The sequence below is a fragment of the Camelus dromedarius genome, chromosome 5 (genome assembly GCF_036321535.1).
Source record: "Camelus dromedarius isolate mCamDro1 chromosome 5, mCamDro1.pat, whole genome shotgun sequence".
In the NCBI taxonomy this organism is placed as follows: domain Eukaryota; kingdom Metazoa; phylum Chordata; class Mammalia; order Artiodactyla; family Camelidae; genus Camelus; species Camelus dromedarius.
The window spans coordinates 26655300-26672594 of NC_087440.1; the positions used below are offsets into that span (position 1 = coordinate 26655300).

The following is a 17295-nucleotide window of genomic DNA, read 5'->3' on the forward strand; positions in this document are numbered from 1 at the left end:
TGGAGGTGCTGTCAGCATATAGGAGAACTTGAAGCCACAGGAGCAAACAAGAACCTCAAGTAGCAGGACACAGAGTGAGAAGAGGGCTCAGTGTTTAATCCTGAGAATGCAGTGGCTTGTAAGAAGAGGGAGGAAAAGGAAAAGTAAGTGAAGACATTGAGAAAGACCGGTCATGATATTAAGAGACACAGCCAGGATGGAGTAATGGTGTGTGCACAGACTGAATTTTGTTGAAAAGGAAGGATAAAGTAACAATATTACCAAGTTCCTGTTATGTACCAAGATTTGTGCTAGGTGCTTTGTATATCTTATCTCAGTAATTCCTTATAATAGTCCAAAATATTACTAACCAGATTTTATATATAAAAATACAAGGAGATTAACCCATTCAGGCTGACATAGCTGTTAAGTAGAATAACCAGCCTTTAAGACCTGTTTTAAGGCCTGTTTGCCAACCATACCTGTGTTCCTTCTTACATACATAGCACCATATGCTGTAGAAAGTTCAACAGAACCACTGTATTTTACAATATTTTACAACTAGGAGATTAGTTATGGCCACTGAGGGGAAAGTTATCATGTTTAATGAAAGCAAGAACAAAACATTTGATGCACATTATTGCCAAATTCTTCAAAGATTAAATTTCAGATCCTTAGTAAAATAAACATAATTAATCCATTAATGAATATCTATTGTTAAATTCAACACAATTCAGAAAACTTGAAGAACTGAACACAAATTACATTCCTGTCATGAAATAGTTAAGACCAAAGGTGACAAAAATAAAAATAAAAATAACGTCAGTTATAGAGGAGTTAGCGACAAAGGACTGGAACCTAAATAGTCTAGCACATTTTAAGCCACAGGGACTCTCAGACACAAGTGTAAACTATATAGTTTAAGCCATTGTCACTATTGACGGTGGATGTAAGTTCAACTCAGAAAATAGTAAAATCAACAATAGCTTTACTGAGTACCAGAAACATCAGTACATAATGTCATTCTTTATATTAGTTACTGCTCTCAACAATGCCCCCAAGTATATTATCATTATCTTGTTTTGTAAACAAAGGGATGCTAAGAAATTTTAACAAAATTCTGTGCACTGTTCTATCCTGGTTGTGTCTGTTGTTTTCATACTGGGCTTTCTCAATGTATTCACTGAATTTTCCATCTCCTCCTTCTTCTTATAAGTCACTTCATCCTCAGGTTCATACACTGAGCCGTCTTCTCACTCTGTGTCTTGCTTCTTGAGGTTCTTGTTTGCTCCTGTGGCTGCAAGTTCTCCCATATGCTGACAGCACCTCCATCTTTCTCTTTTCTCCCTTGACTACCGGTGTAGTCATCGCTCGGTATCCACAGGAAACTGGTCAGTCAGCAGGATTCCACCGTGGATACCAAAATCTGAGGATGCTCAAGTCTCTTATATAAAATGGTGTGGTATTTGCATGTAACCTACACACATTCTCCCGTACTTTTAGTCCTCTCTGGATTACTTGTAATACCTACTACAATGTAAATGCTATGTAAATAATTACCAGTGTGTGGCAAATTCAAATTTCACTTTTTGGAACTTCATGGAAAATTAAAAAATATATATTTTTGATCCACTGTTGATGCAAAACCCACAGATGTGGAGGGCTAATTGTATTCAGTATACCTACTAGTCTTATCTGCTTTGGTTATGTAGCAGACACATCGAACACAACTATACAGTGCTAAATAAATTCAGTATTTTCTTTTAAGACATGTATTTGCTTTCTCAGTTAATAATCACTTAAATTCAGTCATTTGTCCCACCCTTTATGTGTACGTCTTGTTCCTGTTCACTTGGTTCCCAAGTCCTACTAGTTTTGTCTTTAAACTATTTTTGGAACTTGCCCTCATATCCCCTATTCTTCAGTTCTTTCAAATTTGTCTCCTTCTATTTCTGTATTCCATCTATCTTTCACACTGTTGCCTGGTTTATCTCTCTACTTGCAAATATGATCATTATCTCACTTCTCAAATTCTGTAGTAATTCAAGAAAAATGAAAACATTATATTCACACAAAAACATAAAGGAAAATTCATAACTTTATTCATAAGAACACCAAACTGGAATCAACACAAATATCCATCAGCAAGTGAATGGATAAACAAATGTGGCAAATCCATGCAATGGATTAAAATGGAATAAAAAGAATGAACTGTGGATACACATACAACATGGGTGAACCTCAGAATCATTATACTGAGTGAAAGAAGCTAGAAACAAAGAATACATATTATAGGATGCTATTTATATAATGTTCCAGAAAATATAAACTAATATGTAATGACATAAAATAGGTCAGTAGTTACCTGAATCCAGGAGTGAAGCCGGGAGGGTTGAGCTGCAAAGAGGCACAAGGTGTCTTTTGGGAGTAATCAGAATGATTTGTATCTTGATTGTGGTGGCAGTTTCACTGGTGTGTGCATTTGTCAGAACTAACTGAATTGTGCACTTTAAATGGATGCAGTTTATTGTACGTAAATTGGACCACAATAGAGGTGATTAGAAAAAAATTTCTACAGGGGAGGGCTGTATATTACCTTCAGGAGGCAGGCCACATTTCTGAACAATCTAATCCCAGTTTTTTTCCAGCTTTTTTTCCTTCCACTTCTTGATGTGTGCTTCCACTTGCAGTTACCGCACACTGCTGACCATCCTCTGATATGCCAACCACTTAATTTTGTTGCTTTGGTTCATATTCTTCACTCTGTGAATTGTTACCTACTACCTTTCTTTTCTTTCTCAGCAACATCATGTGTATCCTTCATGACTAGGCCCTAAAGTCAACTCTTTGTGAAACTTTCCCCAGCTTTTTGCTTCTTTATTACTTAGTTTTGGTGCCTGAATCTCCCAGCAGTAGGGGTAATCTTATTTATGAAAATAGGACATAGTATGGACATAGAAAACGTTTTTAGTTGTGTATATAGACTAATACAGACCAATGCCATTTAAAACTAATGTATAAGCAAAATGCTAATTTGTTAATTTATAATGTAGACCCTTTTTGTTAAATGGAGGCCAGAGAGAGCTGGTGGTATTGTTTTAGTCCAAACCAAAAAGCCCAATAACATGGGGGCCCTGTGTTGTAAATCCCAGTCTGAGTCCAAAGGCCCAAGAACCAGGAAAACTGATATCTGAGGACAAGAGAAGATGGATGTCCCAGCTCAAGCAGAGAGTAAATACGTTCTTCCTCTATGTTTTTGTTCTTTTCAGGCCCTCAACAGATTAGATGATTCCCCCCTACATTGGTTAAACCAGGACTATCATTTTTACTGAGTACCAATTCAAATCCTAATCTTTTCCAGAAGTAATGTCTTACCAGCCATCCAGGAATCCCCTAACCTAGACAAGTTGATACATAAAATTAATTATCACAGGTCAGTAAGTTAGTGTTAAAAAGGAATAGTGAGCAAGAGGTTAAAGCTCAGGAATGAAGGGCTTTGTCTGTCAAGGTAGAGCTTTATCTAGTTGTAGTAGTGGTGGTGGTGGTGGTGGTGGTGTTAGTTACTGGTGGTAGTCAGTAATTTCTACTAATAATAGTAGAAATACTAAAGAAGACTATGATAATGACAGAAGATAATATTTACTGAGTGCTTACTAGATGTGGTCATTGTTATTAATCTGTATTATTTTACTCCATTTTCATAATAACCCTAGAAAATAGAACTCTTATTATCCTCACTATATAGATAAGGAAACTGAGACACAGAAATTTTACAACTTGTTCAGAATTACAGAGCTAAGAGATGGTAGATCTGGATTTCTAACAGGTAGTAGTGATCATGATTGTTGAAAAAACGCAACTAATAATCTACATTTAGGCCAAGTGTTGAAGAACAGTCAAATTCAGTAGGGTATATAATTCTAGAGCTGATTTGTTGAGTATTATCAAATAGAAAATAAGAGATAGAAGTAGAAGAGAATTCCAGAGACCACACGTAGACTAGGAAAAACTAAAAATAATTATTTTAGAATTGTGATGAACATTAAATGAGAATTATAGAACTTTAACACATTTTAAATGGATAATAAATGCCAATTATTAGTTTAACAGTGGCTTCACTTATTTTAGAAACTCTTGTCTTAGTTTTCATGATCTATAGAGAAACATACACACACACAATTCAGTACCTTATATTTTCTTTTGGCGGAACTTCAGATAAACAACTATATGGTATAAGAATATAACTAAAATTTTGGTCTTTTGATAACATCATTCACTACTCGATGATCTATGCCACATTTTCATTTAATGAGGAGGGCTGTGCCTTGACTTTTTCTAATGAATACAATGACTTTTATGAAAAGAAAATGGCTAGGAAGGTTAGGCAAAGGTTACAAGCAAATGTTCTCACAAAGTTGCTGAAATAGGAAAGCAAAGGAAATAGCTCTTTTCTTGGAATCCTTATCTACTAGAAAGAGTCATTTTATTTGGGGGGTTTGGGCAGGTATTTCTCTATCATTTTAGAGAGGAAATATTAAATTGGATTTATTTTCAAAGACATGAGGGATTCCTGCTGTGCATTTTTGTTTCTTTATTATGGCATCATGTTAGAACATACAAGGTTATTTCATCATGTCTCAAAGTATTACATCTGTTTTAATGTGAAACACAGTTGTTCTTTTGTTCCAAGTTTGTAAAGACCAGAGTGTTAATAATGGAGTCATTTCTCTGAAGTAGTTTCTTCTGTGTTCCATTTGCTAGGGTGTATTTTTTTTTTATGCCTAGTCAGAGAATTTCTATTCAGTTTATTATTAGTAATTACCCCCCAGTCACTTTCTTCATATCTGTTTTCTAGATAACAGTTCCCTAGTTTATACCTTTTGTGTGTGATTCTTCCCTAAGTGTATTATCTTATACTTCTTTACCTTAAGTCTCATCTTACACCTGTCCTTCCAAATCCCCAAGTTGTCCATATCCATCCATGTACTTGATTAATTTTCTTTTCTTTTTAATCTATCCTAGCTTTGTGTCATCTATAAACTTGATAATATTTGCATTTTCATTCTCCTCCACATCATTAATGGGTATGCTGGATAGACTAGTCCTCCTCCCTGGGGCACTCTGCTACATATACTGCTGGATGTCCTCAGTTGTAACTCAGTTGATAATAATTCATTGCTTTCTTCTTATCCTAGATTTCTTTATTCACTATGCTATGCTGTTACACGGGTAATGCCTCTATCATCTCTGCTTTCTGGATGCTCCTATGTCAATCACTCTTTTCTAAGATAGAGATTAAAATCATTATGTTTCTTTACCTTCTTTGCCATAGCTTTTTTTTTTTTTTAAGTTACTTTATCTAGGAAAACTTTGTCCTTAGTAGAAATTTCTAAGAAATTTCCATTGAACATCAGTGAGTCTTTAAAAATATGTCAAATAAGAAAATATTTTGGAAGTGCTTCCTTTACCTTCTCCATGAAAAATGATCTCTAATTATTTGGATTTTAGGTAAAAAGAATAATTATTTGCCCCATAGCTGAGAGGATGACTTCAGTATATATTTTCTAGTATGCTTTTTTTTTCCTCCTGAAATGTAGATTTTTATTCTCAGTATTTTTAGTGAATTATTCTCCTTTATGGTGATTTTCTAGGTGAAACCTAGTTAATCTGTACTTTTCAGAACATGTGGCAGGGTCACATGTTTATTTTTTAAAGTTATATTTTTTTTCTTCATTTTCAGGAAAAAGAAAAAGTAGAGGGAATATCAGTCGGTGCTATACTCTCTGATTATCAGCGTGTTCGAGTCGAAAATGTGTAAGAGAACATCAATTTGTTCTATATTTTAAAAATATATGTATTTTAAGAATGTGAATAAATAAAAAATTAATAATTGTATCCAAATAATAAGTAGATATGGTATTCTACATGCCCCATGAAATTAAATGTATTTCCCTAAGTAATTAAAGTAGCACTTTTACTTTTTTCCTATCCTTATATCCTTATATAAGAAAATTTAGTTACCTCAAGGAAAAATTATTTATAATAAAAAATTGAAACAAAGATTTTAAAAGTCAAAGTATTATTTTCAATTTTTCCTTATTTGAATCAATACACCCTTTTAATCTCTTTTAACTCATCATCATTTTTGATAAAAATCAGGAGCAAATGGAAGAATACAGTCATATTTTAAATTTAAAAAGGCATATTAAGAAACCTCCTCCTCTTTGGTTCTTAAAATTCAATTATTGGCTAAAAATATTCATACAACTGAAATATTCCTATAAAAAGCCATTCAACTTTCAAGAAATGTTTAGATTGTTGCTACTCCATTCTCCCTTACCTCCCAAGCAATGGTAGCACTAATAAAATATTGATTGTATCTGCAAGTAACAAAACAGTCAATTCCTTTGATCTATTCAAAAAGCATCAGGTCAAATGATAATAATGATTATTTAATGTTGGCTTACCAAAACACCACCTGAATGAATTTAATTTTTATTTTTAATTTATTTGGATAAATAATATACTGTATAGAGACTTTACATGTAATTATATTAGCAAAAAAGAAAATAAGGTCCCCATTATTAATCTTAAGCACAACTTGACCTAGAAATAAATGATTTTGCCATTCAAAAGGATAAATGGAAATAAGATAAGGGCTGTATTTATATAATATTCATTTATATTAACTATCTCACTGACACAGAAACATTCGTATTGACTGTTTCATTAAAAACTTGCATATTAATGGACTTGAAAAGTTATTTTATTTTGTTTGTTTATATATTTTCTCTCTAACTCTACAGTGAATTTATGGCAGTTAAACATACAGAATTTTAAAAGTAAATGAAAGTAAAGCAAGGCAAAGCATAACTAAAGGGAAGGAAATATTATGATCTAATATTTAGGGAACCAGCAGAAACTCTGCAGAATGGAGAGGGGAGGTGGGTGTGGGGGAGGGGGCGAACATGTATATTTTGAAAAAGTTTTTCTTACATTCTGTCTGCCTACATTTGAGAACAAACAGCTCATCTGCAGATGGAGATAGATTACATATCCCTTCATATCCCTTAAGCCATATGTTAAAAATATTATTTTCATCAAGTTGTAAGTCATATCTTCTGCAAATTATTTTGCTTAAAAATCTATGTTTTTGAATAATTTCAAACCTACATAGTTTAATGGGTAGCTAAACTATAGGTAGGGCTGACATCTATTTATGAAAGTTTTACAGAACCAAATGAAAATGTGCTCCTGATTAGGAACGGCTTTTTATCTATGTGGAAGAAGCATCCACAGCATACTCATAGACAGAGGCAAGCTGTTTCTCATGCAGTCTGAGGTACACTTCAGCACATAATTTAAGATGCCCAGATTATGTACCATAGAGCATATCTGCACTACTTTTATCCTTGAAGATTTAAAGCAGTGTTGCTAGAAGTCCATTGGTCTACAAACTCAGTTTTGAATTAACTGATCTTCAGTTTGTAGTTTGTGTTGCGCCATTATATTTTCAAGATATAAAACTTTTGATAGATGTCACAGGCTCAAATACAACAGTGGTTTACAGAGGAGGCTTATTTTAGCCATGATATTTTGAATTGTTAAAGAATTTAAATAGGTAAAGAAGTGTGACTTAAGTCTACAAATGGTCAAAAGATCTTGGATGCCAAAGCAGCAGCAAAGAACTTGCCGTATGACCAGGAAAGAATAAAAATTTTTTTCCCCAAAAAAAAAAAAAAAAACTTAGCTAAAAAAGGTAGAGAGACAAGTTTGTTTAGTAGGTATTAAACATTGGTGATGGGACAGCAAAAATTGTAATGCTTGTGTTACGTGGGTAGTTACAGTTTTATTATTTTTGTATTTGTTAATTTCCTCAACATTGCTTTCTATGCTCGGGACATTTTACAAAGAAAAAAGATAAAACAGTCTCTATGTTAATGAAGATTTTGATTTCTTTGAAAGGCAGGGTATATGTGGATGAAAAAAAGAATGATATTTCTAAGACCATTTGTGAGTAAATGACCAAACATGTGGTACATTTAGTAAATATTGGGATTTCTTGAGAGAAAGAGAGTTCAGTGTGGACTGGAGTAGTCAAGCAGAAAACCTTCCTGACATTAGGGATGATGAGGTTTAGAGCTAAATATATATATTTTTTTTAATTAAAGTATAGTCAGTTTGCAATGTTGTGTCAATTTCTGGTGTACAGCATAATGTTTCAGTCATACATATACAACATACTCGTTTTCATATTTTTTTCATTATACATTACTACAAGATATTGATATAGTTTCCTGTGCTGTGCAGTAGAAACTTGTTGTTTGCCTATTTTATATATAGTAGATAGTATCTGCAAATATCTTTTATGTGAACTCTGATCTCAGCCGCTTACTGTGTGACTTGACTCTGACTACCATTTATTGAATACCTATTTTATCCAGGCATTTAACTACATTCTTTACCTATGTTATTTTTAATTGATCAATCAATTAATCTACATTACTTTAAATCAATCAGTTATGGTCCTCCCTGAGAAAGTGACATTTAAAAGTGAGGGCAGGAAGCAAGTGAAGAAGGCAGGGAATGTGGCTGGTATGCTAGGCAGGAGCCAGCAGGCTGGAGTGGTGGGTTGGAGTGAGGAGAGAGTAGAAGGAGATGAGGTAGGAGAGCCAACCAGGGCAGGATCCCTGTAGACCTATTTTACCAGGAGTAATGGGGAGGGTTCAGAGAACAGGAATCCCATCACCTGTTTTATGTTTTAAAAGGATCACACTGGCTACTGTACTGAAAACTGATTTTAAAAGGGCAAGAATGGAAACAGGGAAAGAAGTTAGGAAAGATGGTGGTGACTCACACCAGCAGGTTAGCAGTGGTACTTGTGAGGACTGATCATAATTATCTGCATTGTGGTAGATTTGGATGTGGAATGTGAAGAAAAGGGGGATATAGGATGATTTTACTTTCTAATCTTTTAATCTTCTCAAGAACTTTGAAAAGAAATATTTTTGTCCCTATGTATGAACTAGGAAATTAAAGACCTAGAGCGTAGTTCTGATTTGCCAAAGTCATGCAGCTAGTGAGTGTAGAAGGATGTTTCAAATCCAGGTTTGTCTGGGCTCCAAAATCGGCCATCTTTCTACAGCATCATGGTGTAGAATGTGTAGCACAATGCCTGCAGTGCATTAGGTGCTTAATATATTGTACTTTTCATTATTATTATTTTCTTTTCAGAGTCAAATTCTTTTTTTTTTTTTTGCTGTCATAATTATGTTTATTCTTAGTTGTTTTTGCTTATTTGTATTAAAATGTCTTTATCTCACATCTTTTCCTCTTTTTTAACTGAAGTATAGTTGATTTACAATATGGTATTAGTTTCAGGTGTCCAGCAAAGTGATTCAGCTATATATTGTTTCATATTATTTTCCATTATAGGTTATTTGAAGACACTGAATATAGTTCCCTATGCTATACAGTAAATCCTTGTTCCTTATCTATTTTATGATAATAGTTTATCTGTTAATCCCATACTCCTAACTTACCTCTTCCCATCTCAGGGTCAAATTCTTTAAAAAAATTTCAAAGTTAGTAGTTAAGAATAATTAATGTAACCATAGGTATTATAAATTTAATCAATATATGGTTATTTTATTAAGATAAATTCATTTGCCTGTTTTGCATATGCTGCACAATTTTGATACCCAGGGAAGTTCTAAAAACAAGAATAATCATCTATTAGCATTTGGAAGCTTTTTTTGCATAGATTTCTAAACTTAGAGTCGTACTAAAATTAATATTTTTAATCTGCCTAGAGATTTCATTTTTATCTGTTTATGCATAGCCCATGGAAATTAAATATGTTTATGTTGTATATATAAACTTCATTATGCAAAACATGTTTTTTGAAGCATTTTATATGCTAAAATCCTTGAGAGAAGCAGTATGTTTAAAATCAAAGTAATTGCTATGGATCCAAGTACAGAACATTAAAATATCATTTTTTTTTTAATAGGTGTAAAAGGCTTAATCTCCAGACTTTAGCTTACCTTTGGCAGAGAAACCAGGAAGATTTGCTCCGAGAGATGATATCATCTAATATTCAAGCAATCATCATCAAAGTAGCAGCTCTGGGTATGTAGCCAGACTTTTAAGGGAGCCGTCTGTTACCACACAGCTAATCTGAGTTCACTAATAAGCAATTACAACAAAAAAAGAAGAATGGGTTAGAGTATAAAATTGTGGAGTCACAAGTTGAAGAAACTGAGTAAGGGGAAATTTTAAAATGGGCATTTGACCATTTACCAAAGTGATAAGTAGTGAGCTTCTTCATTTTTTTTTTTTTTAATATATAACTACCTCTAAAACTGGTATTATATTATGGTCCTTCAATTTGAGTTCCTTTTCTGAGTTATGAAACTTAGGTTCATAGAAAACAGAAATATAGTTTGGGTTTTTTTAAGCTTTTAAAACCTCTATTTTAAGCTTTTTAAAACACGTGATATTTTCCTTGTATTTTTTAATGTATTTTGAATAAAGCAAAAATGGAATGATTGGCTTTGTGGTATCAGAAATGAGCAGGGTAGTGGGTTTTGTTGAGGATGGCAAGAAAATCATATTTGAAGAAATATCATTTGATCAGTTAGCATAGAGATAACAGGCAAGTGGTAATCTGATTCAAATATGGATATTACATACGAACACGTTTAATTTGTTGTGTTGAATTTTTTCGAGAAACTGTGGGGTTTGAGCCCAATTCATTTATTTCATGAACCTATTACAGTAAATGCCCGGGAGCCTCGGGGTTCTCAAAGCCTAATTCATGTACCTCATTTGAGAGTGTTTACCTTGCTGATCTCTGAAATAACAAGGTCTCATGCTGTGGAAGGTTTTACAGATAAACTCACTTTGCAAACAGCATTAAAAGGAAGATTCCGTATTTCTTCTTGGTAAACACCAAGCTTATTCTCTTCTTGTGGAAGTCGAGGTGGTGTCTTTAGTGGAAAGCCTGATTTAGAGAACATGCAGTTGATCTCCTTAGCTGTTAAAAAGAAAAAGATTGAGGTGGTGGTGTGTTCTCATTTTTGAGAAAGGTTGCTCAGCAGTTCCTAAGATTGAATTTGTCACTATAGATATATTTGTCATATGAGTTTCTATATGAATGTATAGAGCAATGCTAATATCTCCTGAGTCAATACTTGCCCTCCTGAAGGTAACAGCTCTTCTGACACTTAATACTGTAGATTCTTTTACCTGTTTTTGAGTTTTATATCATTGTGTCATACAATGTGTGCTCTGTTGTGTCTGGCTTCTTTGGCTCAACATTATGCTTATAAGATTCATCCACCTTATTAAATAAAGCAATAGTTTATTCATTTCTCATTATAGTATAGTTCCAGTGTAGGAATAAACCACAATTTAATTGTTATTTATCAATGATGGCATGTAGGTAGTTTCTAGTTTGGAATCATTATAAATAGTACTGTTATGAACTATAGTGTCATCTTGTACATTTTCTGCCCCAGACCTAGAACATCCATTTCTTCAAGAAGCCTTGGTTTCTTTTGATGGAAATGATATATGTGTATGTGTGTATGTATATATATAAAACCTCATAAGTTCATGGTATTTTGAAATTACATTCAGGACTATTTAAGGACTATAATAATTCTGCCTCCCATCTGTGAAAAATCTTTCTGTCTTCCACAGTGAAAAATGTTTCTTGATTCTCAAGGTCATAGATGTTATTGATTAGAAAATCCCATAATTACTGGGAACAAAAAGACCAAGTAGCAGATCTGTAATCCATTCTTTCTAGTAACTGGGATAAGTCCCATGGGAAAAAAGAAGGAAGAACCCATATAATCTCCTTATAAATATTAATTATAGGCTTCATGGCAAAAATAAACAAACAAAACAAAAATCACTAATGATACTTAATAGTAGGGAGGAGTCCTTATCTTCGAACTGCCATTAGCAGGATGTTTCTGGTTGCTATGATGGATTTTGGTAAAGAAACCTGGAATCTTTGGGTTTGAGAACATGGTTCCCTGGAACTTGTCATGTAAGGTATGTAACTATCTGAATATGAAATTGAAATGTTTTATGACTGAGGCAGCTGTTTTCTGTGTAAGTGATGTAAACTACATGTATTGCTTAGAGACCTTACATGTTAACCTGGTTCACAGCATGTTCAATGTTGACCAGAAAAAATCTGGAGGTCTATACCAATAGTCCTGGCTCTGTCCCTGCTTCACCTGGCCATTTGATTGCTTGTATACTTGAAATTATTAGTAAAGCCTGATGCTAGGTGAGACCTATGCTTTGTATGAATTTGATTTGACAGTCCAATCTTTTGTTATTACAAATTGGCCTAGTCAGTGGGATTTTGTTTTTCAAACCCACAGATACATAAGACACCTTTTGGCAAGAAAAAAGAGGATAGAAAATAATGGCGGAAGACTTAACTATTATTAGCAGCCCTGGTAAAACAGAAAAGTTTAAAAACAACAACAAAAAGAAATGGTAGTTGAATAAAAAGCTTGAGACCATATTTACCCATCACTGGAAAATCTTCTACTTCTTGAAAGATATATTTGCTTGAAAAGTAACTAAATTGATCAGTAGGAATACCGTACAGATATTGAAGACCAAAGTCAGGTGACTACTCAATGCTAAGAGTATTCTGTTTACGTGTTAGGGCTTATAGAAAATACTAGAAGCCTGAATAGTAATTATTGACAGGGATTGTTAGAATTAACAGTCAGGAGGCCATATCATTCTTCTAGACATTGTTGAATGTGAAGGATTATTTAGGTTGAGCAAATGGATGGTGTAACAGTCTATTCTGTATGCTTCTGAATGGTGTGACAACTAACCTGCTATAGTGCATTATGGTTGGGATTTGGCAATTTACTCTGAGAGGACTAAGTGTCTCACTCCTTCCCTGAATCACAAATGGAATACTCCTTCCAATGCAATATGGAAATGGTTCAACTTACAGTCAACCCTAGACTGGCTTTATTATGACCAGAGGGAGACATATAATTTGATGTCATTGGCGCAAATGATGATGTTACAGGAATAGGTCATGAAAACCTTGCTCTTGGGAAGCCAAGAGACTATTCAGTGGGGAGTGACAAATCTGCTGGCTCAGTTACCATGCATAGGGCTGCATAGTGAGAAAACTTACAAGCTATCCAAAAGAAAGGCGGCAAGAAAAGAGAGAAATGAAAAGATAAAGAGAGCAAATAACTGGCTCAACCAGGTGGAATAGTTTAGATGACTTCTGAAAATTGGGATGACAAAATAGGAAATTGGTAGAATCTCCACTAAGGATTTAATAAAGCACTATTAAGTTTCAGGAGATGGGAGAAACATTTTGGCACCACCTTTTAACTTGCTTCCACTAATTCATTCTATCTATTTCAACCTGGAGGAATTCACCCAATTATGAAGATCATGATTTACTATGGAAATAAACGGGGGGGGGGGGGGGGCTGAATTTATTCTCTCAGTTAAGCCATAGATCTGAAAAATACTGAGAAATCAGATTTGTTTGCCCAAATCCCCAACAGGGAATCTTACGCCATGTATATGGATGGGGTGGAATACAGATCTTCTTAGGATTGTTAGATACTGGGCTCAGTATCCTAGGTAATCCCTATGAAAGGTAGGAATTGTACACTGAAAGTCTCAGAGAGTGAAATTTGTGGTATATAAGGATGCTGTAGAAGAGAAAACCAAATTAGACTAATGTTAAGATTTGGGAAATATAACTGTTGACCTTCTTTTATGGTCATTTCACCTTTACCTGAATGCATAGTTAGTCTGGTTATTATGTGTGAACAGTGTATGTTGCTTTTATCTTGTTGGATTATGATGGCTAATTCAAATATTATAGTGGCATTATAGCAAATGTGTATTGGGTTCCAGTCCCTGAGAATGGAACATCATACATGACTGGACTCTGAAACTGAAATTGTAAAGTAGGTGTTGGTCAGGGCTATAATGGCATACTAGTCCCTCAGACCCTTCTCCTCAGCTAGCTGCCTGGAGGTAATTTCTACACTGCAGCGCAGTGGAAAAGAACCCAAAGAGAGCTCAGGTAGTTTCACTGAATTTAGGAGACAGAGCTCAGAATTCAGAGAGGCTAAGGGCTGAGATTTTGTAAGACAATACCAGACAGAAGGGATCTTCCTGGAGAGAAAGCTCTGTGGACCTACAGAAAGATCCCCTCCGGTCCTTGGCTGAGTATGAACCTGTGAACGTGTGAAAAGGAACTGCCTCTGGTTGAAGAAGGAATCGTCAAAAGCAGTTCATATAAGGGGAATATCCATCTTGCCACCAGTGGAAAGACCTCATCATGTATATGATACCAGGTAGAATCCTCAAACATATATCACCTTAGTAGTAATGAGCGTTAGATTAAAAGCTGCTATGAATCTGATCTAGCAAAATTTAAAAGCAAGCCTCAAAAGAATCAAACTGATTTCAAATAAATTAACCCATACCAGAACAAAATCCAAAACGATTTAAAGGAATACAATAAAATCCAACACATAATAATATAAAATTCATAATGCCTTACGTCTAAGTTACCAGGCATGCAAAGAAGCAAGAAAATTTGATTAATCCCAAGAAAATGAATCAAAGTAGACCCAGATTTGTAATTAGCAGGCAAGGAAGTTGAAACAGCTCTTATAATATGATCATTATGCCCAAGAAACTAGAAGAAAACATGATTATGATAAGGAAAGAAAGAAGAAATATGAAAAGGCCCAAACAGAACTTCAAAAATACTTTATCTGAAAGGAACAATACACAGCAATTAGACATTGCAGAAAAGACGAGTGAATTTGAAGACAAATAGTAACTGTCAAAAATGAAGCACAGAGGAAAAAAAGGGACTGAAAATAATTATCATGGAATCAGTCAGCTATGGGACCATAACAAGCAGACTAACCTAGGTGCAGAGTCCCAGGAAAGGGGATGGGGAGAACAGTTGAAGAAATAATGGGCAAAAGATTTTTCTAATTTGATGAAAACTATCAATGTACAGATCCAAAATTTCAATGAACCCCAAGCAGAAGAATCATGAGGAAAATCACAAGGCACATTATAATCAAATTTCTGAAAACCAGGGGCAAAGAGAAAATCTTAAAAGTGGCCAATGTGAAAAATTAATTCTACACAGAAAGCAAAGATAAAAGAATCAACAGCCTTTGCTTCAGAGGCTGTCCAAAATGGAATTTGATGAATTTGTCTTTAAAGTACTGAAAATCAGTGAAAGTCCCCAAGAATTTTATACCCAGTAGAAGTAGATTTCAAAATGAAGATCATACAAAGACATTTTCAGCTGTACAAAAGTTGAGGGATTCATCACTTGCAGATCTGCATTTCAAGTAATATTAAAGGACACCTTTTGGACAGAAGGAAATTAATGAAATTTGAAGGGGATAAAGAGCAATGAAATAATAGAGTAGATAAACTTTAGATCTATTCTAACTTTTTGAATCCCTTTAAGAGATAAACTAGGTTATTTAAAGCAAAAAGAGACAGTGAGTTGTGGGGTTTATATGGGAAGTAAATATATAATTATAGTATCGCAAATAGCATAAAAGGGAAAGTACAATGAAATGAAAGTTGCTCAATGTGTAAGATTCTTAAATTTTACATGATGATATAATACTATTTGTTGGTAGACTGATAACTTATAGATGTAAAATGTAAACCATAAAAAACTACTAAAAAATAAAACAGGTGTGTAGGTAATAGGCCAATAGTGGAGAGTAAATTGAATATTGTAAAATAATCCAAAAGAAGGCAAGAAAGGGAAAAAACAAACAGAACAGATGAGACAAATAGAAAATAAAAAGTAAGTTGGTAGATTTAAACCTAATCATTCCAATGATTACATTAAATGTAAATTATCTTAACACCTCCAATTAAAAAGGAGGGGTTTGCAGATGGAATTCAAATAACAAAAATGAAGGCCCAACTATATGCTGTCTATAAGAAACTTGCCTTAATTATAAAGACAGATATTGTAAAAGTGAAAGGATGGAAAAAGATATCCCATGGTAACACGAACTCAAAGAAAGCTGAGATGGTTATATTACTGTCAGACAAAATAGTCTTTAGAACAAAGAATATTATTGGGAATGAAGAAGGACATTTCCTAATGATAAAGGGGTCAATTTATCAAGAGAGCATAGCACAGCATGAAACTGACATAAGGAGAAATGGATAAATCTATAATTATACATGGAGCTTTCAACATTTTTTTTCAGTAATAGATAAACCAAGTAGACAGAAAATTATTAAGGATATAGAATGTTTGAACAACACTACCAAACAATTTAATCTTCTTGCGTCTTACAAAACACTTTATCCATTAACAGCAAACTGCACATTCAAGTGCACATGGACCACTTATCAAGATAAGCCATATTGTATATAATAAAAGAAATCTCAGAATATGTAATCATACTGAGATCAGGCAAAGTGTGTTTTTTGACTATACAAAAATTAACAGATACATCTGGAAATTTTCCTGCATTTTGACATTAACCAATATACTTTTATTTTATTTTTTATTTTTAATATATTTTTATTGAAATATTGTCAGTTTACAATGTTGTGTCAGTTTCTGGTGTACAGCACAATATTTAAGTCATACATAATGTACATACGTACATTAGTTTTCATATTCTTTTTAACCATAAGTTACTGCAAGATACTGAATTTTGTTCCCTGTGCTGTGCAGTATAAACTTGTTGTTTATCTATTTTATATATAGTAGTTAGTATCTGCAAATCTCGAATTCCCAACCAGTATACTTCGAAATAACCCACCAGTCAAAGAAGAAGGTATTTGAATTGAATGAAACTAAAACTGTAACACTTCACAACTATGGGATACAAGTAAAGCTCCATATTATAGAATTCAATTTATATGACATTTTAAAAATAAAGTAATATACAGACACACGGTAAATAACTGGTTGCCAGATGCTGGGAGTTGGGGGAAGGATTGACTGCAAAGCATGTAAAGAATAGCCTGCAACTTCTCTCATGAACTTTTGAGTGGTAGAAATGTTCTGTATCATTCTGATAGTGGTTATATGTCTGTATGTATTTACTGAAACTTAAAATTGGTGAATTTTATTGTAAAACTAATTTTAAAAATGCAAATAAGCATGGCAGTGAATAAAATTTCCAAGACAAGTAGTAGCATGTTAGCTGGCAAATGGATTATATTGAACCTTTACCAGAAGCCCCAAGAGACTACAAACGAGGATTAACTAGGATGGTGCCT

General features: G+C 33.8%; 1 protein-coding gene across 1 annotated transcript in view; it reads left to right on the forward strand.

The window, feature by feature from the left end:
* Positions 1-17295, forward strand: part of DPH6 (diphthamine biosynthesis 6) — a 147516-nt gene that overhangs the window by 78157 nt on the left and 52064 nt on the right. The window contains exons 4-5 of the mRNA XM_031453335.2: positions 5720-5793; positions 9992-10110. Of these exons, the coding sequence (XP_031309195.1) occupies positions 5720-5793; positions 9992-10110 (193 nt within the window). The remainder of the gene's footprint in view (positions 1-5719; positions 5794-9991; positions 10111-17295) is intronic.